Below are 23,573 nucleotides of genomic sequence, written 5' to 3' on the forward strand. Positions count from 1 at the left end.
TGACGCCCAAGGTAGTCTGCTGACGCGCCGCCGAGGCACCGGGCGCCAAACTGAGCGCTCCAGATGTGATTGGCCAGACTGCATTCTGTAACAGTAGGGGGCGGCACTTAGAGTGAACGGTGATGGAAAAATAAGAAATAGAATTACTAACGAACAGAATAAATAAAGAATAACTACTAGCGAATTCAATGAATACATATCCATATATTAATTATGTGGTAACGCTCGACCATCTCCAAGGGGCCTGTGCATATCCAAGAAAATAAAAAAGCCAACATTCTTCCGTTTCAGCAACACCTCACGCTCTTACCCCCAAACATATGGAGGAATATTTCGGACAAAAATTAAATAAGAGTGATCAGAAAGCAGGAGACAGAGCTGGAGGTAGCAGAGTTAAAGATGCTAAGATTTGCATTGAGTGTGACAATGATAGATAGGATTAGAAATGAGGATACTAGAGGGTCAGCTCAGGTTGGACGATTGGGAGACACAGAGAGGCGACATTATGCTGGTTTGGGCACGTGCTGAGGAGAGATGCTGAGTATATTGGAAAAAAGAATGTTTAAGATAGAGCTGCAAGGGAAGAGGAAAAGAGCAAGGCCTAAGAGAAGGTTTATGGATGTAGTGAGAAGAGGATGTGCAGGTGATGGGTGTAACAGAACAAGATGCAGAAGACAGGACGATATGATGATCCGCTGTGGCAACCCCTAATGGAAGCTGCCAAAAGTAGAAGACCGGGAAAGAGACATTAAATAAAAATATGAAATCTGAGAATAAATAGCTGTGTCTCAAAATATATTTTGTAGCTTATTTCTTTTAAGTATTTATTTCCTTATTTATTTATTTATTTAAGTGACACCGCATGCTACATGAAATATGCCTGTCATTTCATTCATCAAACTTGAGAGAGTGGGCTCTAACAAGGGCTCTGTTTAACTTTGTGAATTGTTGGTATTCTGGACTTACATCCATCAAATGCCACATTTACAGCAGACACTTCAGATTCAGGCTTCTGATGATGGAATTCCTGGCAACTTTTTCTTACACTTGAAGTCGAGCCAAAACTTGGAGCATGCAACTGAGCTAGAGCATTTTTAAGTCAAGTAAAGTATGTGCATCAATTCTGCAGCTGATTCACCAATCAAAAAACTGGGCATGCTAGAGCCCGTCCTCTCAGCTTTTGAGTTTTCACACTCTGGGGGTCTTAATCTGGCTTTGTGTAAGTGTGAAGCACCTTGTTACACTAGGGTTAAGTTGAGGGTTGTGAGATGGTTATTTGACTCAAATAATGACAGCTGTTGAGTGAACCAAGCTGCATAAAAGTGCAATTTTTATCATTTGTATGCAGGTTATATTATTTGCTGTCTAGCACTGAGTTTGGCAGGGTCCAAATATGTGACATGTATGAATTACAGGCGCAGTTATATGTTTGATCCTGCCCGCATTTAGGCACACTCCTTTCCAGATGCTGCAGCAAGGACCTTCTCCCTTCATCTGACTCTACAGCGCAGTACTTGGTCCACGTAGTAAGATGGGGTACCAGCAGAAGGCGTTGCCCTAATTAGCTTGTGCCTTTCAAGCAAATAAGGCAACAACACGCCTGTCATATGGTTTTCCAATAAGTACACATCACTTTTAAAAAACAACATAAATGGAATTTAAATATATGAAAAATATAGAGCACTGTGTGACCTTTTAAGAATACTGCAAAAATTTGTCACAGGCCTTTGGATTGTGCTGGCAGAAGTTTGTTTTCGTTATGAAGAACGCATTCGTAACAAATTTTTAACAGAAGTGTTAAGCACCATGCTCTACTGTTTTTAAAAGTGGGTTGTTGGTTGATGCACGGGCTGCTGCTGCTTCTGATACTCAAGTTTGACTCCTTAAAAATTCAGTTTCTACTTGGGTTTCCATTTACTGATAAAAGATGAGAGCTTAGTTAATTGGAGGTTACATACAGGTCCTGGGAAAATGGCTTCCCATTCAGAATTAATTATAACAGTTGCTGTATCTGCCTTTTGGTACTCTAATTTTTCTCGTACCCTATAATGGCCTTGCACCCAGTGCTGCTAGGGTTGATGCAGTACTGGATTAAGTGGGTTTGATAACAGATAGATAAAGGTGCCTTGTCACATGATTAGCACATCACTGAACGAGATAAAGAAGGTTCAAGAAATATTTAATATTTTTAATAGATAAGCCAAGATGTTGGATTGTACACCTCAAAGGCTGTGGTCTTTAATATGTTAAAAAACACCTCAAGGACTTACCTTGTTGTGGCTACAGAACCAGCTAAAGACTCTTCATTTTTTTTTATCTGGAGAACAGACACAGACAGATAGGTCCTACAAGTGAGCTTGCCTTTTTAATTTGCTTGTTGATTCAGTGGGCCTCTCTTACAGTGTATTGTACACACCTCTTAAATGCAGATGACTAATAAGCCTTGTTACAAAATTATAATCATGTTAAACCACTTCTGCTATAGTTAATAGAGGTAAGATCATGAATAATAACTAAAGTCCGAGAATGAAAAATGTAAATGATAACAGAACCATGGAGGTAGAGTCATAAAACTTCATGACCATCAAAAAAATAAGATAAATAAAATATAAAGATAATAAAAAAAAAGATAAACTGTAGTCAAACCAGGGACGTGAGGTGAGGAGAGGCAGGAATCATCATGAGAAGTAAAAAAACTAACAATGACAACATACAATAAATTTGTCCACTGGTCTGTGCTATAAATTTGTTTTCTGTATGATTCCAATAACTTTGATCATTTTTATAGTCAAAATCGTTGAAGTGGCGCATTTCCTTTTCAAATACAGGGGAGAAATGGGAGGTGCAGTAGCAACGGGCCTCGCCTCACCTTGGACTGCGCTCTCCCTCACACACTGGGTTAATGCATGCAGTTGGCACATGCCTGTTGCTGTCTCTGTATGTCACCAATATAATGTTTGCAGACATGTTTATTATACACCCTGACTTTATAGCCTGGCTTATATCTTAAATGAATGTGTGTGACATATTTAGTCCTGCTGATCAGACATAAAACTGCAGTGAAAAGGCACACCGTGAAGCAGACAGTACCGTGCCGCACCAAAGGGGGAACATGCGAGCCCAACAACTGCTGGTTGCTGCTGTTTTTCTACGCAGAGAGTCTGTGCACCAATAAGTTAGCAATATCAGAAAGTCAAGTGCGCTGCAGTGGTCCGTTTATTTTTTATTCCGACTGACTGCCAAAATGGAAGATTAAGACTTTTAAAACTAAACGAAAATAAGGAGGACTTCTACAAGAATATGACAAAGATTTTCATGGAGAAGGATAGGCGCATTTACAAATAAAGGTAAGACCATAAACTGTTTTCAATTTTATGAAAAAATGTGATCAGACTAAGAAAAAAACAATCCAATATTTAAAAATTACATTTTGACCTTAAATAAAATATTCTTTTGTTTTTCTTGTTATCCTGTTGTTGAACAGTAAGTATTTAAACTGATTAAAGCATCAAAATTAAAACCTTTTAAAAACAACTATATATTTCAATTAAGGTCAAAATTGAAATCCGTTTTTTGTACACCACTCTATTCTTTCATTTGTATTGAATGAGTATGAATTGTGGAATTGCAAAGGCAAATTTAGAACACATGGAAGGTGCGGAGCAAATGAGCACTCTCCGCTATAAATGTAACGTTCTTTCTTAGTCAAAAATGTACCTTACCTATGCGTGTGTAAAGAATGCCGAGATATGAAACATAACAAGTAGTCAATGTGCATACTGGCCGCAAATTGAATAGTGAATAAGCAACTCTTTTGGGTTCATATAAATCTGACTCTGAAGGAGTCTAGCCATGAACCTCACCGCACATCACTGAGTCACACATACAATGTGCAAGCTAAATTCACAAGAAGAGAAACCTAAAACTGTTAACATTTCCTGGATAACAGAGACCTAGTGACAGAATAAAAAAATACATCTCCTTTGTTGCCTACATTATACCAAGTTGATGAATTGTGGTGTCACTGTTAACATGATCTGAATTCTGAAAGACAGTAACTGACACAGGCACTATTGAAAGAGTAGCAAGATGGAAACTGGGAAGGTTTACCATCTCAGGCTGTATTCTACCATCCTATCTGTACTATTTTGAATATTTTGTCATAAGAAATATTGGAGTGAAGGAAATAGAATGAGAAATAAAAATGAGTGGAAACCCTATTTAGGTTGATCTCTCTTCATCTTCCTCTTAATTTTATTCCACTTTCATGTGAGGTTGCTGTGCTTGATCAAGGTTCTCCATATAGCTCGGTCCTGCACCTCCTCCTCAGTCAAGCCCTTTTTCTTCAAATTTCTATAACTTTACCCACCCACTATCCACATCTCTGCCTCCTAGCTTTTTATACTTTTACACTCTTTGTAATAGCTCTCCCTGCAGGTTAACTTCTGAATCCTGATTATCATTAAACCTTGTATAGTCTGTCTTCTTCCCTTTTATCTTCAACCCTCTATCTTCCAAAGCCCTTCTCCATTCTTTCAACTTCCTCTCCACTTACTCTTTTCTGGTTCTACACAACACAATGTCTTCAGCAAAACCTTGCACTGAAGGACTTGTCTTTTATCCCATAACTCAACACATCCATAACCAGATCAAAGAGGTAATGACTTAAAGAAGATCCCTGGTGCAGACCAACTCTAAAATTTGACCATGTCCGTTACCTTAACACTGCTTTTAACCGAAGTCCTCACTCCCACATACATATCCTGGACAATCCCCACATACTTCTCTCGTACCACTCTCTCTCACATGCACCTCCAGACCTCTTGATTTGGCACTCTATCATAAACATCCTCAAAATCTAGCCACATGGGGGCAAACCAGCCCCACTTGGTGCTGGTCCCATACCTGGATAAATAGAGAGGGTTAATGTCAGGAAGGGTGTCTGGCAGGAAAACTTAGCCAAAACCTTAATGATGGAATCAATCAATCAATGACACTCTTCTGAAACAGTAAAAAGTGAGAAGGATGGAAAATGACACAAATAAAAAAACAAAATAAGGTTTAAATTCTCTGTTGCAGCGTAATGCAGGGTTAATCAAAAAGAACTGTCCACTTTCAAAAATGTAACAATGTATTATATGTGGACATGTAGTCTAAGCCAATCAGTAAAGAATCTTTACAGTTTTTTTCTTAATCTTACAAATGGTCAATATGTGCTCCTTTTATCACACGGCACACATCCATCCTGTGGTCTACTTCATCCCAGACTCTTTGAAGGAGATCACTGTCAGTGGTTGACAAAGGAATGTATTCAACTTCCAAGCACCAAAATCTAGGAAAAAAGGGCGATTTTAAAATTTGATGTGTATTACATATTCATATTTGTCAAGTAATCATTTTTTCCAAGTGTACAATTCTTTTTGAAACACTCTGTATAAATAAAACCAAAATTATGCAAATTAATTTCATTGACCAAATGAAAACATAATTTGGAAGTGGAGATTGTTAAAACTAGACTCAAAGATTTTCATTGCCAGGTTTTGGAACAAAAACAGGGAGATTCTTTGGACAGACCAATGAAGTCCAGAGGTGCTATACTTGCAACAAATGTCTAAATAGTTCATTTCAAGGCCATCCTAATAGCAAACATCTGTGCAAGCAGGGCCATCAACAGAGTTCATCCAGAGATGAAAGCCTTTGAACTGAGGTGCTGATGGAAACTACTAGGCTGAGTGCAGACTGCAACATGGACAATTCAGTCAGTGTTACATAAGATAAAACCTGATTGCACTGTGGAATCTTATGTTGTCACACTAAAGCTAAACTATTTTGGTTAGGTCATTAGAAAAGAACACTTGTTATAGAAGACACTGCTGTGTGCACTAGTCAGCCTTAAAGAATACATTTGGAGACTGAAAAACACTGCCTCTCACAGAAAATATTTGCCGGGCTACTATAACAATTACATGGAATAACACCAATCTCTGTTAGAAAAAAGCATTTTATAATGCATTTTTATTTTACATTTAAGGACACTGTTAGAAAAATACTTAGACAAACACTATGAAAGTACATAAAAATGGTCCCTTCATTTATGAAAACTAAACAAAAATGCAACATTAATGCAAGGACAAGCTGGCTTAAACATTAAACATATGGGTTGCCTAAACCAAGGTTGGTGCAGATCATGTACTTAAAGCATGCAAAACAGTTTCATAATACACATCACAACAAAATAAATAAACAAATAAATAAATAAATAAAAACACAGTCAACTGAAACATTATTATAAAGTAGGTCTCAACAATTCAGAGTACAAATTTTCATTAGGATACAGAGACGTGCAATCATATAATCTGATGTGTAAAAGGAATTTAACTTAAACATACACATAGCAACATAATATTTTAGAGAGATCCGCAGTTAACCAGTTCAACAGCTAACAGATTAGAAAATAACCTGTAAGCAAGTGTACACTTGTTAAAAAAATAGATAGCCTATTAACCGAAACAATCAGAGAATAAGAAAACACGAGTTATGAAACAGACAAATAGAACCTGTTGATAAGCAGCTACTCCATCCATGTAGTGCTGCAACATAACAGAGAATACTACAGCTTTGGTGTTGACCAAGAGCTATCAAACTGCAGTCTCTGTTTTCCAGTCCTTCTTAGTCAAATGCAGGATATATCACAGAGCCAGAACATTACCTTTTAGTATCAGGTGCTGAGTTAGGACAATCCCAAAATGGGAGAACAGTCCAATTTAAGTCACACTGACACTGAAAGTGTGTCAATACGCATCAATTAATCCTGTACCATGCATGAATTTGCATATACATCAATTGCCTCTATATGTCAAGATCAAGCAGGCATTAACAGAACTATATCAATAAGCTATATAAACATATATTTGTTATGTTCTTTGCTAGCATTTTATAACATGCTTTAAGAATTGTAAAAGTTTTACTGTATGAATATACTTTTCATTTTACAAAAGTGTTAAGAAACTTTAACAAAAACAGTTATTTCTACTGCATGCACAATTTTAAGTTATATTTACTTACCAAAATGAACATTTGGACACATTTTTAAATATAGCACTAGTGCTATATTTTTTAGTACATCTCCAGTATATTCCTTAGCTATTGTGTTTAGATTATGGTTTGATAGCAAAAAATGTATTACTATAAACAGTATTAAAATGCAATGTAGTTAATTTTTTAGATTAGTCCTTCAAAGAAAATAGCAAGCAAATTAAAGCTTAATGCTTAAATCGTATGTCTTCTGGATGTTTCAAAATATATCTGAAACTTTTACACTCCCCAAACTATTATCTTTAAATATCAAAATAAAGCAGTATATGAACAACAAAAACAGTTGAAATGTTAAGTCTCAATCATGGATAACATGGAATAAACTGATCAGGTTGATGATGTACAAAAAGTACATGATCAATTATCATGAAACATCTGAATAATGCAGTAAAAGTTAAAATAAATATTACAATGTGCAAATACCATTCATAGACTAGTATATTAATTATGCCAGACATCCGTAGGAAAGGAAAATCTAAACAGATACAGTCTCCCAAATGATGTAACTCAATCAGTTATCTGTGCCACATATTTATTCATCTCACAACACTAAACATAAACCAGTCATTTCTTAAAAATGTTTATGTTCTCTTGCAAAGCTCCTCATGTTAATTCATTATCCAGACAGTCAGAGTAAAGTCTTTCAAGGTCAGCATTTAAAGTACATCAAATATACATTAGAATATACAAAAATATGAATGTGCTAAGTAGCATTTTTAATTTTTTTTCCCCAAATAGGTCTGGTGATTTAAACAGGAACAGAGAAAACAGCTGAAAATATACAGGTTGTACTTAGTTGATATATATGTATGTAAATTTAAATTCATATCAGAAAAAGGTTCTGTAATTGATATTAAAAATTGAAGCCATTACCCTGAATGTTTTGTTTACTTAGAAATTTTCCAAGGTGGTACAAAATTGTCAGCTGAAAAAGAAAAAAAAAAAAAAACGTCCAAAGCAGTAAATCCAGCTCTCAATAATGTCAATGATGCGTCTCAAGTTCAACAATTGTCCATTCGCCCTGGGGGGATGCAGAATCATCCGGTGAAAAGCTTGTAACTGTGATACTGGCTGTGGAGTCCTCCAAAGGGGATATGAGTTCAGACCATTTTTTACACATTTCCTTTTCTGCAAGAGATTTGCCCTGAGATTTTAGACCATCACGTGATAAAGCAAGTGTCTGATTGATGAGATACTGGGCAAGATTCAGGTCTTCAGGAACAGTGTTTATTATTCCCAAGTCACAGACTTGATCAGCTAACAACTGGTGAAGGAGCATCCAGTCACTTTTGGCAAAATGGTTGTTTTCTTCTTGGTCTGAGATACATGCTTCCACATCTGGCCTTTGTTCAAACCTTTCCCCAACATCCAGCTCATATATTGGAGATAGGGTTTTTGAAGGTCGTCTGTCATAAGTGCAGGTTTGTTCCTCACAATCATCTAAGTCCCCTAGAAGCAATTAATAATACTATACAATGTAAATTATCAGTAGATTTTCATCACAGTTGTAACCTGGTTAGTCAAAAACACATGTATTCCTACAACAATGGCAACTGATATACTATTTTTGTTTAACAAATTATGATGTCTAGGGAAACAAACTGATCATTAATCAAAGTTATAGTATGTTTTTGTTCCAAAATCATAAAAAGGACAAACAAACCTAACATAAACACGCACAAACACTGAAACACAATAAAGTGGTACAGTTAAATTGACTTAATCTGCATTATGATTAACCCTCATCAGAGCCTTTAAAGGAGTATGTCCTAATCAAAATGCACAACATAGGCAACCATGATAGGTTTGAATTAAAAATACACTCCAATATACAATATTCTGTTATAACTTGGAAGTCAAACAGTCTTAAAAGAAGACATGAAATGCATCACCTGAAATTGCAGCATTTATATTCACTAAAGAACCAGGACTTCCCATTTCTGCTGCCATATCCTAAGCAGTAACTCGACCACTCAGTGGCTCAGATATTTGAAGCAGTATTATCCTCTTAACATTATGAACCGCTATCTTGCCCCAAAGGGGCTGATGAGGGTTAAACCACATGACCAACAATGCATTTTAAACCTAAAGTCAAATAATCTGCAATGAATAGATACTTAAGAAAGCATGCATACAAGCTGTACAAAAGTTTAGCTTTCAGATATAAGTAGAATGGCAAGAAAATGTTTACAGCTCTCTTAAAAGAATTGTGTTTTAGAACAATTTATTTCCAGAATGTCTCTCTTTTGCCCATTGCTCTTACAATATAAGACAATGCTCTTTTTAAAACTGGCCATGTTTATGTAACTTTATGATTACATAAATTACAGAACATCATTTTCATTAAACATTATACCAAATGCAGTGTGCTGCATAAGAGTTTACGTTTTGTTCTAACCAATGTTTTGAAAATGAATTGTAATGGAGGCTACAGAATGTAGACTGTGTCACATTTACTGTATCTTCTTGCTATATCAAAAGCTAAATTCCCCTTCTTACAAATAAAGCATGTCTTATTATAGTTTTAGGAGATTTACTCTGTGTATAATCAACAGTAAAACCTCTCCATCTCAGCACAATTAATTCACTCAGAAATAGACATTTTTTAAAACATATTCTCTTTCAGTTTTGTCTGTTATGCCAGTGTGTTTAACACATATGGTGGGGAGCAGATATGATACAAAACGCAAGGTAGATAAATGGACAGTCTATAATTTAAATTGAAGACTAATAAATAAAAACAACAGAATCTGAAATCTTAACTGACCTATAATAAGGCATGTGACAGAAAGAGAGACATTACAGTGCCAGTAACATATTAATCTAGCAAGCACACCAATCTAATATACAAACAAGGCAAAAAGCACTACAAAATATAATGAACAAACACAAAGCTGCTGCACAGTAAAGCTACTGATGTAAAACTTAGTTCTTCATAGATTATAAAGAAACAGCAAAAATGAACAAAAATACACACTATTAAATGAATGCAGGTCTACATTGGATAAGCATAACTCAAAATACAAAAAAAGAACAGATATCCACATGCAACAACCTTAAGACTACGATTATCAGATTGCATTTTACAGAGTATAAACAAAATAGTTTCTGCACCACTTTTGAAAGCCACCTTGGAAGGTAAAAACTTTATTTGAAGCCAGTTTTTTTGGCAATTGTGATAGTGGTTGAAAAGGAGATTAATGGTCACTGGATTTCTTTCTCACGTCATTCTGTAATATGCTCAGGTCAATGAGGTGCAATGCATGTATGTTTTCATTTAATGGTAATGTTGTTTAAGTAAATACAAGGAATGGAAAATAATGACATCAGCATATACATTTATAAGAATAAACATATGTACATCAAAGTGCATTATTATTTTTTATATTTTATAGCCCTATCAAAGGGCCTATTATTTTCATTGTGTTCCATGATTTAAGTGATGTTTATACCATTTAGTATGACAAAAAAAGTACATTTTAAAAATTTAAATTCAACTTTGATTTTTTCCATTCTACTCTAACTTACTGTTTTCAATACACTTTGGGGTGCCTGCATATATTTAACTTTTTCCAGAAAAAGTTACAAGTAGGTGAATTATGTTTATTACACTGCATTAATTCCTAGGTTTTCAGTCTGTATTTATAACTCAAAAATTGTGAGAAGCTCTCACTTTATGAGTTAAAGTTTTGATATGTCACAGCTAAATTTCTAATTTATTGCAAACTACTAGTTGCAAAAAAAAAAAAACTGAAAATGCTAAGATATACACATGCATAATATTATATTAAATCAGAAACACTGTTTTGGAGGCAAACATGTCTGAATGTTTTAAACTTTAAGAGACCTACTTGTAAAATTTAAAAAAATACTAATTTAACTTGCAAATTGTGTTGTCAAAAGAAGGGTATGGTAGGTTTAGAATGTCATTCTGTCAATTGTACAGCTTGCAAAAGGACTTGTGAGGGGTAAAAGGGTATATAACAGGTTAATGCTCAAGGGTTACCTTTGTCACACTATTTGATTAAAGTGCTGACTTTCCTATCTAAATAAAATGTGTTCATTATACATTACCTGCTGACAAAGTAGAAGGATTCTGATCAGTTGGTGTCACAGAGCCATCTTTCATGTGATGGTTATTTAAGTTAAGATGCAATTCAGATTTTCTACAGTCTAAATTTTCTGTAGAGCCTATCCACTGTCCACTATCATTGCTATGGTCTAAATGGTACAGATTTAAATGACAGGGCCTTTCTTGGTGTCTACTGTCACTTACAGGGTCTTCAATACGTTGCTCTATAAGTGAAGTTGATTTGTCTTGCTCAGATTCTCCCTGGGAACACAAAGTCTGATTTACAGTAACAGTTGTGAGGTTGCATTCATGGTTTTCTTTAGAAGAGTTAGTGTCTGGGTTATTTTCAGGCTCATTTGTACAAGAATTATATGAAAAACTGCCTTTTTCAAAAACTTCTTTTCTATTGTCTTTTTCACATGCAATAAGACTTTTCTCAGCATCACAGGTGTTGCCAGCAGAGAGTGATTTAACCTGAGATTCCCGAAGACCAACGGTAGTAGATTCAAAAACATCCCCAGGAGTAAGAATATCTACAGAGTTGTAAGGAGGTGTTTGTCCAGCACCTTCTTCAGATCCCAGTTCTTCACATTCATCTACAGAAAGAAGTACTGTACGTCTGAAATTTCCAGTAGATTGGAACTCTGGTGCATTGTTGTCTTGCTCAGCAATATCCTCAAAGGCTAAGTTATCTATACCTTGAAACTGATGAGAGGAAGATTCAGGTTGGGGGCCTCTCTCTTCTACTATTTCTGCCTCAGATTTTTCATCCTCTGTTTCCTCATCTGTAGAGGATAGTTGGTGCTTTGGCACATTCTTAATGGAAACTGATGCAGCACATGAGTTCTCTTCACAAATCCCCTCATCCATAGGCTTGCATTCACGTTCAGTCCATGCCTTTTTTGTCTTCCTTCTGTCATCATCATCACTTGTGGAATGAACATGAAATGGATCTACTGTGGACTCCCTATCTTTAAGTTTCACTTCTATTCTTAATCCACTGTCATACATTTTCAGCTCTTCAGGTGTACTAGTGTCACTACTACTCCTTCCAAGGAAATCATGGCATAACATTGTACTACATTTAGAAATTCCTCTTTCATTAGAGCCGTCATCATCCTGGGAGCCACCAGCATCATAATCCTCAGATCTGGGCTTGATATCATCAGATGAGGTAGTTGCACTCCCTGTGTCTGATTCAGGACTGCTCCTTTGATGAAGTGTATTCCATGGGTCTTCCAGGGCCATTTCACCATCCTCACGGCTCCCTGGGGTTTCTGCTGTAGCCATATCCGTGGGAGAAATCAAAGATAAAACCTGTGGGATTTGGCCAGGGCCACACCTTGATGATGTGCTATAGTTTACAGTAAATGAATTTGAACCTGAGGAACTTTTCTGTTTATTATTGTCACAAGTTGATGCATCTTTGAAAAACATTTCTTCAGGTATTTTTTCTTTACTAAGGCTTGTACTCAAGCATTGAGTTACATTTTCTGCTTGTACAATAACTTTGGACAGGTCAGGTTTACTGGATGCTCTTGTCTCAAGGCACACACCATGACATAATGTTTCACACTGTTCAATGTTCATCTGACCAGAGATATTCCCAGTAATGTACGGCATATCATTCTCTGTTGTCAGAGTTTCAGATGCTAAATTCTGTGTTGCAGGAGACGAGTTTGCATGTAATTGGATTCGGTCAGATTGCAAGTTAGATGTTTGTTCTGGGTTCCTCCGAGTCTGAGTAGATTCTAATAGTCCAGAGCAATCCTGCTTCTTTGTGTCAAGGGCCTTTTCTAAGCCTGGGTATTCTGATGACACAACTTTGACTGTAGAAGCATTCTGCTTAGAGTCTGAACATCCTGACGTAATTTTTTTTTGATTAGACGATTCCTTGTTTTTTGATGTAGGTTTTTTCACCCCAGAAAGAGGTTGCTTGTCTGATCCCAATGATTTGGATGTCACCTTTAATGCTGGTTGTTCAGAGATGCTTTTCTTGTTTGCTGCGCTTTTGCTTCCACCAACGGTCTGCCTTGAAGTTCCCAAAATAACCTTTGCAGAATTAGTGGTTTGTTTAGTCTCAATGACCGCTGGAATTGACTTTGATATTGTCTTTTTTCTAGCTGATGTTGGAATTTCACGAGAGGTTTTGTCCAGCAAAGACGACTTTGAATTTTGTTGCAAATCCTCCTTTCTTGGAGAGGCTATGTTTTGTGGGCTTGATGCCATTGGTGCTGGTCCTAAAGATATTTAAAATAAAGAAGTTTCATTTTAACTAATGTATAACTTTAGTATTGCAAATATAAAACATTTGTATCATATTCATTTAAAGCATACTACTTTTGCCTTGTATATGGAGAAGGGAAGGGAATGGTAAAAGGGGCTGAGAGACAAGGGAAGTCAGATTAATCAAAGAAATGAGCCTCCCTCAAGTCACTGCAAGCAGCAGTACTTTTATGCCATTTTTACAAGTGCAAAATACCAATTCCTTTACAACCTTCGCCTGTTCAAAAGGAAAACACCTTAATATCCTGTGCTTACTAAAATGCAAAGCATTCTTTGGGCTATGTTAACATTTTTCAGCAACAGCATCATAAGTTTTCTCCCAAGAGAATTTATAATCTATAAGTGGAACAAAGACATTTACAGAATAACAAAAGAGCCTAAACAGGGAGTAAACTTTTTATATAGTGTCAGACATTAGAAAATCATATCAAAACAGAGTACTCTGTACAGTGCAACAACTGTGTCATTTGGATATAAGGTGCTAATAGTTAAAAATTTGAAAAGACACTCAGTGTATCTTTTAAGAAGGTAAAACTGCAAAACATGAAAAAAGCATATCAGATAAAAAATATAAAATCAGATTTATCAGATAAATAATAATAAATCTGGACTATGATAATGCAGTTCAGCTGCTGCAGGCTCCCCCATATCTATGGTTTAACCATTTAAAATCATGTCTAATATAACAAATAGTAACAGAGGGGGAGCTATCATGCCATTTAGTCCCTAGACTACTGCACACTTAACTCAAAGCTGCCTGGTTTCTTGTTGTTTCAAAATGAATGCAAATTTAAAGCCGTTCAACCACACACATCAATAAAAAGTATAAGCAAAGAAAAAATGTAAAAGAAGGTTCCATAAATTAACGACACTGTCAGCGGTTTTGGAATTTATAGATAATGCACTAATGATCAATTATTACTTTTTTCTTATTATTTTTTAATAAAAGCCTGTCTTTTATTTCAAAATTTACAAAATAAACAAAAGGAAAAAAGTCACACCTTATCTGGAGGTAAGAAATGTTATTACACAATATCAATGCAAGTAGCATAATATAGCATAGTAGAGTATACACAACTGTAAAAGCAACCTGCCCTTAACAGTAAGTCTAGGTACATTTTATACAATTAGTAATTTAAGAAAACATCATGATTAAGCTATCAGTAACAGAAGTACTATGTTGTTGAAAGATGCCCCTATGCCATGTGACTCCTAGTTTTTTTCCAGTTTGATTAACATATGAAATGTTTAGATTTGCAATGTTGATTTGACTTTGAAGACCTAATAGCTATTAGACTATTTATTATGATTATCAAACTTTTTAACAGTACTGGATTAAGACCACGGTAACCTTAATAGAAAGATCTAAAGTCAAAGGGTTTGGTCACATTCAATTTTCAGTCAGGACAGTGTTTTCTGGAACTGGCCTATTTAAAAATATTTTTTTTAAAATACATGTGTTTGGAAAATTGTGAGCATAAGACTGGATGACCTGAAATGTGGATTATGCAACACGAGTTCTGTGAGATTTCTTGATGGACTTTTTTGATAGTGTTTGCTGTTGTCCAGTATTGGTCACTACTGACACCCATTTAATAACAACACTGGTTAACTCCGTTCTGCATGAAAACACAAGATTAAAATGTTTACTTGGCCATACCTACAAACTAAATAGGGCAAGCAACACTTTTGGGTTAGCATTCCTTTAATAGAACTCAGACAGCAAACAATTGTTCTTTCAAGCAAACTGTGGGCTCCAATGGCTACATCCACACTACTATGTTTTCATTTAAAAAATGTGTTTTCATTTAAAAATTATCTCCATCCATACTAGTGTTTACACATCATTTATGAAAGCATCTATGTCCAAACTAAAACGACCAAAGATATATGATGTAGATGTTCACCTACACCAAGCATGAGCACATTGTCAGAATCAGGAAGTGTCATCAACACTAGATATTTATTCATTCATTTGTAGATTGCACATACACAAGGAGAACAGTGATGCCGAAAACAATTTAAAAAAAAAAACCAAAAAAAAAACAAACAGATTGGTTTGTTTGAGGTGACAATGAGCTGAAATTGCTATTAATCATAATGCATGAGTGCAAGGTGAGCAAATCGGCTCATATATACAGACTCGGAGACATGTCAGTGAAAGTACAGTGACATTTTACAGCACTATAAGGAATACTATCTGTCACTCGAAGAGGTGCAAACAATGGGAAAAGACTACCTGCACAACAAAGACAAAATTTCCAAGGTAATAACTGCAACAAAACTTTTAAATGTAAGATGACAATTTACGTGCATTTTGGTAAGTACAACAAGCACCACAGAAAGCAGCTCCTCTATGTCTGTCCTTTTGGAATATGTTTTTCTACCATGAAGGGTGACCAGACAAGTAATGAGACATTCATTCATTCATCGGTGAAGGGCCACAAACGAAGTGGAGCATGATTAGAATCTTTGTTTTAAGTTAAGTATGTTTACCGTCATCCACACCACAATGCTGACTTTGTGTTTTTAAAGTATACTGCTCTGAAAAGTGTTTTCAAAAGTCTTCATTTTCATGGGTGGACAACACCAAGGTAGTTTAGACAAAAGGCAAAAATGGAGATAAATGTTTGTGTTTTTTAAAACAAAAATGAAGTAGCATGGACGGGGCCTATAACACAGCTGCTTGTGTAGTTCCAAACCATGAAGAGATAAACTGCTGTCATGAATGGATTCATGATTTCTTTTCCTGATACGTTTGGAGGAAACACGGCCACTTGTCAAGGAATTTTCTAATGTAGCTGACTTCTGTAAGTTTGGAGCTACTCCTGTATATTCTTTTAAGAGTGTAAAATGTGCCTCCATTATTTCTTCATTAACTGGACACATATTATAGTTAAGTAGGAATTTAAATCACTGAACATACATATACATTATTCTATAATGAATCATATGCACTTGTTTAACACTCAGGAGAGAAAAAACATTTTAAATATAAGACAGGAAAAGACAGATATAGAAAATTATTTTATAGAGTGTAAAAAATCTAGAGGCCAACCTGGGGTGTTAAAATGATTTTGTTGATGTTCAGCCAAATCTAACTAACCTATTTAATAATCTAGGACTGTGGAAAATAAGAGTGTATTCTCTCAGAAATAACGGACTTACTACATTCAGAATTTAATTTGCAAAAGCATCCAGTTTAAATAGTCCTTCATCCAATGTGCTATTAATAATCTATTTTTATAAACATCTGTAACTTGTAGGCCAAACAGTTTTCATTCTTGACATCACTGGTTGAATGGTGCATATGCATATGTATGATAAGATATTATGTCATATGTACTATATTATGTTAGCCACCATAGTTTATTTATTTTTACAAAATTATATTTTATTGCAGTATTATTTGTTGTATTTTTATGTGATGTCTTTATCACTTTGTAAAATTCCTACTAGCAAGCCAAATTTCCCTCCTGTGACAATAAACCTAAACTGTGACTTTACCTGAACTGAATTTAATTCCTGTAATACACTATCAAAGGAATTACATGATAAACCAGCTTGTAAGGATTTGGGGAATTATGGACAGCCAACTGAAATGGCATTTCAATTAGTTAGGCATTTTAAGGTTAGGTATACTGAACATCAAAAAAGCGAAGTAGCACCTTTGACAAACAGCTAGGGGTTAGATGCTGTTAGGCGCAGGTCTACTGCAAAAAGAAACAGATTTTTTATTTAACCTGTTTCCTAGAATACCCTGTGATGTACTAGTACACAGTCCAGAACCGATTCCTTTACCCTATGCTGACAGAACAGGTTTTGAACCCCACTCTAACTCTCAAATGTGTAAGAAAGTATGTATTTTAATCAAAATGAACACTAGTTTTAAGAAGTCCCATGCTGTGCAATCAAAATCTTACTATTAATAGGAAACACAACAAATTAGCTAAGGTATGTTGTTTTAAGGAATGCTTAAGATGTAATTAAATTTGTCTACAGTGTAAAAATTTTGTGGAGCCTTTTCACTGTCTAATATCAAAGTGAAAGTGTTTTTTATGAAACTACAGAACGCTGAATAAAGTATATTTATTTAGTATAAGTAAACTTAATACAGTTCACCAAAGAAGTGGAAAACTACATTTAATAATGCTACCATTGTTATGCCATTGCAGTGATTTTTGGTAGCCCCTAAGGTGTAGTCAGTTTACCTGCAGATTAATTACTGGCACATTTTCCTAGAAAGTTTTAAGAGTACAAGTAGGTGGTCATATCGATTATACATTGATCTTTTCCATTAATGGATACCAGTAAAGTAAAATCAGGAGTTAAACATTTGACAGATTAAAATTCCATTTCTTGTTCCCTGAAGCTTCTCTTCATTCAAACCAGTGGTCTTTAAACATCCAAAACCAGGTGATTAGGTACATAAAATACTATTAGTACAAACTCGAAACTTGGATTATCCTCATTGATAAAGCTAATGGATATCAAGAAGAAACAAAAATCACTTTAATTGGAATATTTGTTTATTTCAGCCATTCTTAACTGGGGGCCACAACAGTGGAAAGTATGTAGGAAATGTGCAGCATTTCTGCGAAATAAGTGGTATTTGTATTCGGTACATATCTGCATTACCCTAGGCTATTTTCATTAACGCCTATGTAAAGAGATTTTCAATTGGGGAACATTATGTAGATAAATGTAATTTACCAACAAAATAATATACCAGGAAGGGTACAAAAAACATCAGGCAGTATATTGTCTTCAACATACTGCGCATAATATTGACCAAATGCATGCATTGTATCAATCAAAAAACCATGATCTGCACCATAAAAGATTTGATGACAATTTCCTGACAGATCACTGAAAAAATACAATTCCATCTCAATCAAGAATCAGTCTTCGATAAATTTGTGAGTATTAATACCAAAAAATCTTCAGAAGGCTGCAAAGTAAATAATTACTAATATAAATAAGATAGTGACATCTCACATCTTGCTCTTTCAAAATTCTTTTTTTTATTTTGATTGTTAGTTCTAGTTTTTAATGACTAAAACATATATCCTGCTCAGTGTTTTCTGAGGCAGTGGCTAGGAGTATTCAGACTACTTTAAGGTTATGTATGCTTTGATACACAAAGGAAACCACATGTGAATCATGCTTTCACACTCAGCCTGGTCCTGAATGTTATCAAATGACAGGCTCATGGCTGGAGAGAAATTCCCAAAAGGTGAGCCTCAACACTGATGAAAACACAAACAAGATTTAGTCACAGTGTTCACTTGCTGCTGCCTTCTTTAAAAGTGTTTATCTGACTGGAGCTCGTATATGTCTCTGCCTACCTCCATTGCTCTGCCAGTCGTATCACAGTGGTAGATGTCAAAAAAGCTGGTTCGTAATTTCTCCAAGATATTTTTGCATCCAACTAAAACAAGAAAGCACCTCTGAATTCTTTGGCTGGATGAGCTCTGAGAGCTAAGCTGTGAGCTTGTGCTTTATTCCTGGAGCTTACCTGACAACCACATTCAAATAAAACCTGAAGGACCGCTGAATGAAATCATTTATCAGATACAGTAATGACTAAAATTCACCTTGTTCCATTGTTGTGAAATGAAATGTATAGCAAGTTTTTTTTTTTTGTAAACTGTTGATTTTTTTTTTTTTAATTTTACTGAGAGCAAGTTTAACCAAGAATAACAAAGTTCTATTAACATATGGCAATAAAACTATGACACCAGTTCAATTTCACCGAAGATGTACGTTGTGGCAAGCGGCTGGGGGTGGCACCCAGCCGGGATGCCTGGAAGGACCGGAGGAGAGATTACGACTCCTCCAGACCATGAGGGGGCGATCGTCCTGGTGGCTTTGGGGACCACGGGAACTGAGCTTGGAAGCTCAACCCTATAGGGGACCATGGTCACCAACAGGGGGCGCCCCGATGCCTGGAAAGCCCTGGTCCTCAGCACTTCGCCACAGCCAGAAGTGCTGGGGGGAAGACGATCAGGGACACCCAGAGTGCTTCTGGGTGCGCAGCCGGTACTTCTGCCACACTGGGGAGTGCAGGCAGAAGATTATCAGGAGGCACCTGGAGCACATCCGGGTGATTATAAAATGGGCCGCCTCCCTCCGTTCAGTGGAGAAAAGTCAGAGAGAGAAGGACAGAGCTAGGGAGGAGAGGAAAGGAGTCAGCCTGAAGAGAGAGGCATCATTTTGTATAGAGAACTGGACTTTGGGGGAGTTTTGGGGTTGTGTTTGTCACTTTATTTGTAAATATGTATAATAAACGTGTGTGGGTGTTTGAACCATCGGTGTCCACCTGTCTGTATCTGGGCCAGCCTCCACAACGTGCATATATCTATCTATATATTTTTTTCTTTTTCCTTTTTCATTATATACCAGATGGGCTCATTGACATTTCAAGGACAGTACTATTTATTTGGTAGCTGCACACCCCACTAGAGAAATTTAGATTTACCTTATTGTTTGCTACATTCTGCATAATCCACTACTTCTATTTGCACTCAGAATCCTTCAAGTTCCAATTATTCACGTATCACACAAATTAAGCAAATGTTAAAGAAAACAGAGTAAACAAAACAAATGAGACACTGAATACCATGTAACCACTATGACTGAAAAAACAATGTTTTAAAGGAACATTTTACCTTCATTATGATTACTATCATTCATTCATTTCCTTAAGTGTTAGACCTTTGGGAAAGTGACTACTATATTAAAGCTATTTATTTTAAATAATTTATTTTCCCACACTGTTGTGGCAAACTGACACTGTATGATAACTTGTGAGCTGGTCAAAAAAGCGGTCCAACTATTCAATTCACAAGATCATAAAGTTATGAACACTAAAGTTTTTATATTTGAGAATAAAATTGTTTTATATGTTGTTTCTGGAAAAACCCTTAGCCCCCTCTCTTGCAAATGTTTTAAATCAACATACATTTAAAAGCTATTTATTACTTTACTCTCAAGGCAATTCAATGGATTTGTGTACATTTGAGGAAAGCTGGCAAAGAGTATCTGCTTCTTACATCATATTTCTTTTTGGTTTCCACTTGCAGTGGCCAGGTGTAACTACATTTTGCTCCTTTTGCTTTGGTTATTTTGCTATAAAATTATTGCTGATCTGACATTTTTCCCTTAAGGCCAAAGATCTAATTTCTGTGCTGAATTTCTTAACGTTTGTTTTGGTCTAGCATAATTGGAAGACTGGCTGTAAAAATATAAGCATTCAAATCTAGTTTTGTTAATAATGTAGGGTTAACTTATATTGATTTTTTTAAGATTTCATTATTGAAAAGATGTTTCCAGTCCACATCTTGAAGTTTAAAATGGGGATGGGTTTTAAATAATAGCCTAGTATAGGTATAAGTGTTCCAAGTTTAACTGAATTGAACACTGGGCATAAACAATACTTAACCTTGCTTAAAATTTGTTTTGTCTGCATCTGTATAGTTTCATTTTTTCTGTAAATGAACAAGAGCACAAGTTTAAGTGTCAAGGCCCCCACAAGTCAAATGTTAATGTGCTTGCTCATAGAAGAAGGCTTAAAAAAAAAATTAAAAAAAAAACCCTATTAAACCTAATTTGGTACTATGTTAACAGTTAATTCTGACAGCCTATTTGCATATCATGCATGACAGATGGAGTGTTAATTCTTATCAATTTCATACTTGCATACTGATCTTTAGGGTTAATACCAGATATTTCATGATTTATAACATCGCCCATGTTCATTGACAAATGACAGCAATGTGATTTTGATTATTTTTGTGAGATCTAATAATGAGGAAATTCTTTATTGATTGATAGTAATACATACTCAACAATTCTTTGAAATATTTTTTGCAAAACTAACATGTTAAAATGATATTGCTGTACATAATACAAATTATAGAATGCTGTATATGCAAAAAAGAACATTTTAAATATGTAACTCACCTAGACTTTCTGCTGATACAGAAGGCACACCCTTCACCCTTCTATCATTTCTCATTGCCCTGTTCCCAGATGGTGTTTTGTTTGAAGGAGCAATTTGTTTCACTTTGCTGTTTTCTTTGATTGGTGGTTTAGCTGTTACACTGTAGAACACATAAAAATTAAAAAGATTCTGAGTGGTTTTATTATTGAAACCCATCTATCAAATAAGGTCTGGCATCTCGCTATTACCAAGCCTAGTTAAATGTAACAGATGGTGCCATCAGTTTTTTATTGCCCAGCTTCTTTCATGTCAGGTCAAGTATTAGTTCACCGATCTTGAGAGACAGATTACAAAAAGAAGGCAATGGTTTTCAGTGGCACTACTTTCTGCCCCCATACTGTCTAAATTCTGATGTTCTTAAAAAAATCCACACAAAGCGCCTGTTGTTGCTAAATTCCTAAGGCAAGCAGCCTACAGAATGCCTGACGGGCTTGGCATATAGTGATATTTTCCACTAACATGAAAAATGCTGAAAAGAAGTAGACTGTCTAGGCACAGTTTCTTATTGTTACTGGTGGCTATCATTTTAACCAATGCACAATATTAATAAAAAGCTTTTAATTTAAATTTAACAAATCAGATATAATTAGGAACAATCTCATTAACCTTTGGCCTCAACAATATCTAGTTCAACACAAAATTATTTAAGAAGCAAACTTTCTTTCATATTTATTTATAACTACTTTGAAAGTGGACCTCTATTTAAGGTTCATTTAACTCCAAATGATTTTCACCTCTCAAAAGCCTTACATATTTCCAACAGTACCAACTCACTGAGATAACAAAATCATAATAAAAGAGTTGAAGATGAATCCTAAATGAAAATAAAAGGAATAGAATCATTTACCTGAAGCTACAAAAAAAACACACTTTGGCTAATTTCATTGAAAGATTAAAGCTGTTTGATAATTTGGATTCCACATAATGAGATCAAAAATAAAGCAAGCCATTAAAAATATTTTAGTTAAAGATAGGTACAGGTATTTGTCTGTAATTAAGAAATTTCCTAGCTTGAAGTGCTCTTCGAAACTGTTTTCTTTCTCATCTACGTTTTTCTGTGGACTGGGAAACATCTGTGCTTTAAGTTCTGCCTCAGTCTAGTAACACATCCAAATACCTCCTTCAAGCCTAATATTACTAATCAATGCATTAAGTAAAATGTCAATTCCATATAAAGGCATTATTTCATGACTGAGTCAATAATATAAAATAATAAGTACATTCTGGCTATGCCAAAATTACTGAACAAAAATGTATTAAACTAATCATAAAGGTAAATTACTTTCATTGAATATCAGGGACTCAGAATGAAATTTTATTTATTTATTAATTTACTTTTTTATAACAATGGGTGTTTGATTTTGAAATAAATACAATTTATACCAGAAAACATTTGTTAATTTCAATTAAGGATGCTTAAAGAAGTAGGCCACAGCTTACCTGTTTACTTTTTCTGCTTTATGTATTTTGTGGCCAAGTGTCCTACATACTGTTTTAGAAGCATTCTTTGTTCCCGGACCTGAAAAATGCAGAAAAAGTACACCATACTTATATTTTTGGTTTTATGTTCCACAAGAGCACTTCTATACAAACTAAAATAACTGATCTGCTAAACAAGCCCTTAACACTAGGTTTAACATAAAATATGGTTCCAAAAAAAAAAAAAAAAAAGGGCATGCTTAGAAGGTGTCTATTTATCATTCAATCCATTTTGGCACACAATTAGTGTAATTTAATTTGGCTTTTATTAAGGACATAGCTTTCTCACATAAAAAAAATAAAAGCATTAACTCAGTCTTAAAACTATTGTCTAAATGGCTACAATGAAATCAAAAGACAACAACTGAAAGTAGAATTTAAAAAATACTAATTCTCATAAGAGACTTGGGAGAAGCATGTTATGATCAGTGCTGCAGCCTGATCAGGATTCATAGGACATTTCACTCACTTTTTGTCATCTCTCTCTCTCTCTGACTTTAATTAAAAGATCACAGTCAATTACATTTAAAGTGTATCTTTTTAATGTTTTGTGACTAACAAATCCCGTATCCTTCTTGCATTTTAAAAACCAAATGGTTCAAATTGTATTATCTCAACAATCAAACAACAAGGTAA

The 23,573-nt window shown here is 35.2% G+C and overlaps 1 protein-coding gene across 1 annotated transcript in view; it reads right to left on the bottom strand.

Moving 5' to 3' along the window:
* Nucleotides 1–5,998: 5,998 nt before the first annotated feature.
* Nucleotides 5,999–23,573, bottom strand: part of btbd8 (BTB domain containing 8) — a 96,475-nt gene continuing 78,900 nt past the window's right edge. Inside the window, exons 17-20 of the mRNA XM_039734875.1 lie at nucleotides 22,899–22,977; nucleotides 21,419–21,558; nucleotides 11,170–13,407; nucleotides 5,999–8,544 (exon numbers count right to left, since the gene is read on the bottom strand). Of these exons, the coding sequence (XP_039590809.1) occupies nucleotides 8,078–8,544; nucleotides 11,170–13,407; nucleotides 21,419–21,558; nucleotides 22,899–22,977 (2,924 nt within the window). The 3' untranslated portion in view covers nucleotides 5,999–8,077. The remainder of the gene's footprint in view (nucleotides 8,545–11,169; nucleotides 13,408–21,418; nucleotides 21,559–22,898; nucleotides 22,978–23,573) is intronic.

This window comes from Polypterus senegalus, chromosome 14, assembly GCF_016835505.1.
Source record: "Polypterus senegalus isolate Bchr_013 chromosome 14, ASM1683550v1, whole genome shotgun sequence".
In the NCBI taxonomy this organism is placed as follows: Eukaryota; Metazoa; Chordata; class Cladistia; order Polypteriformes; family Polypteridae; genus Polypterus; species Polypterus senegalus.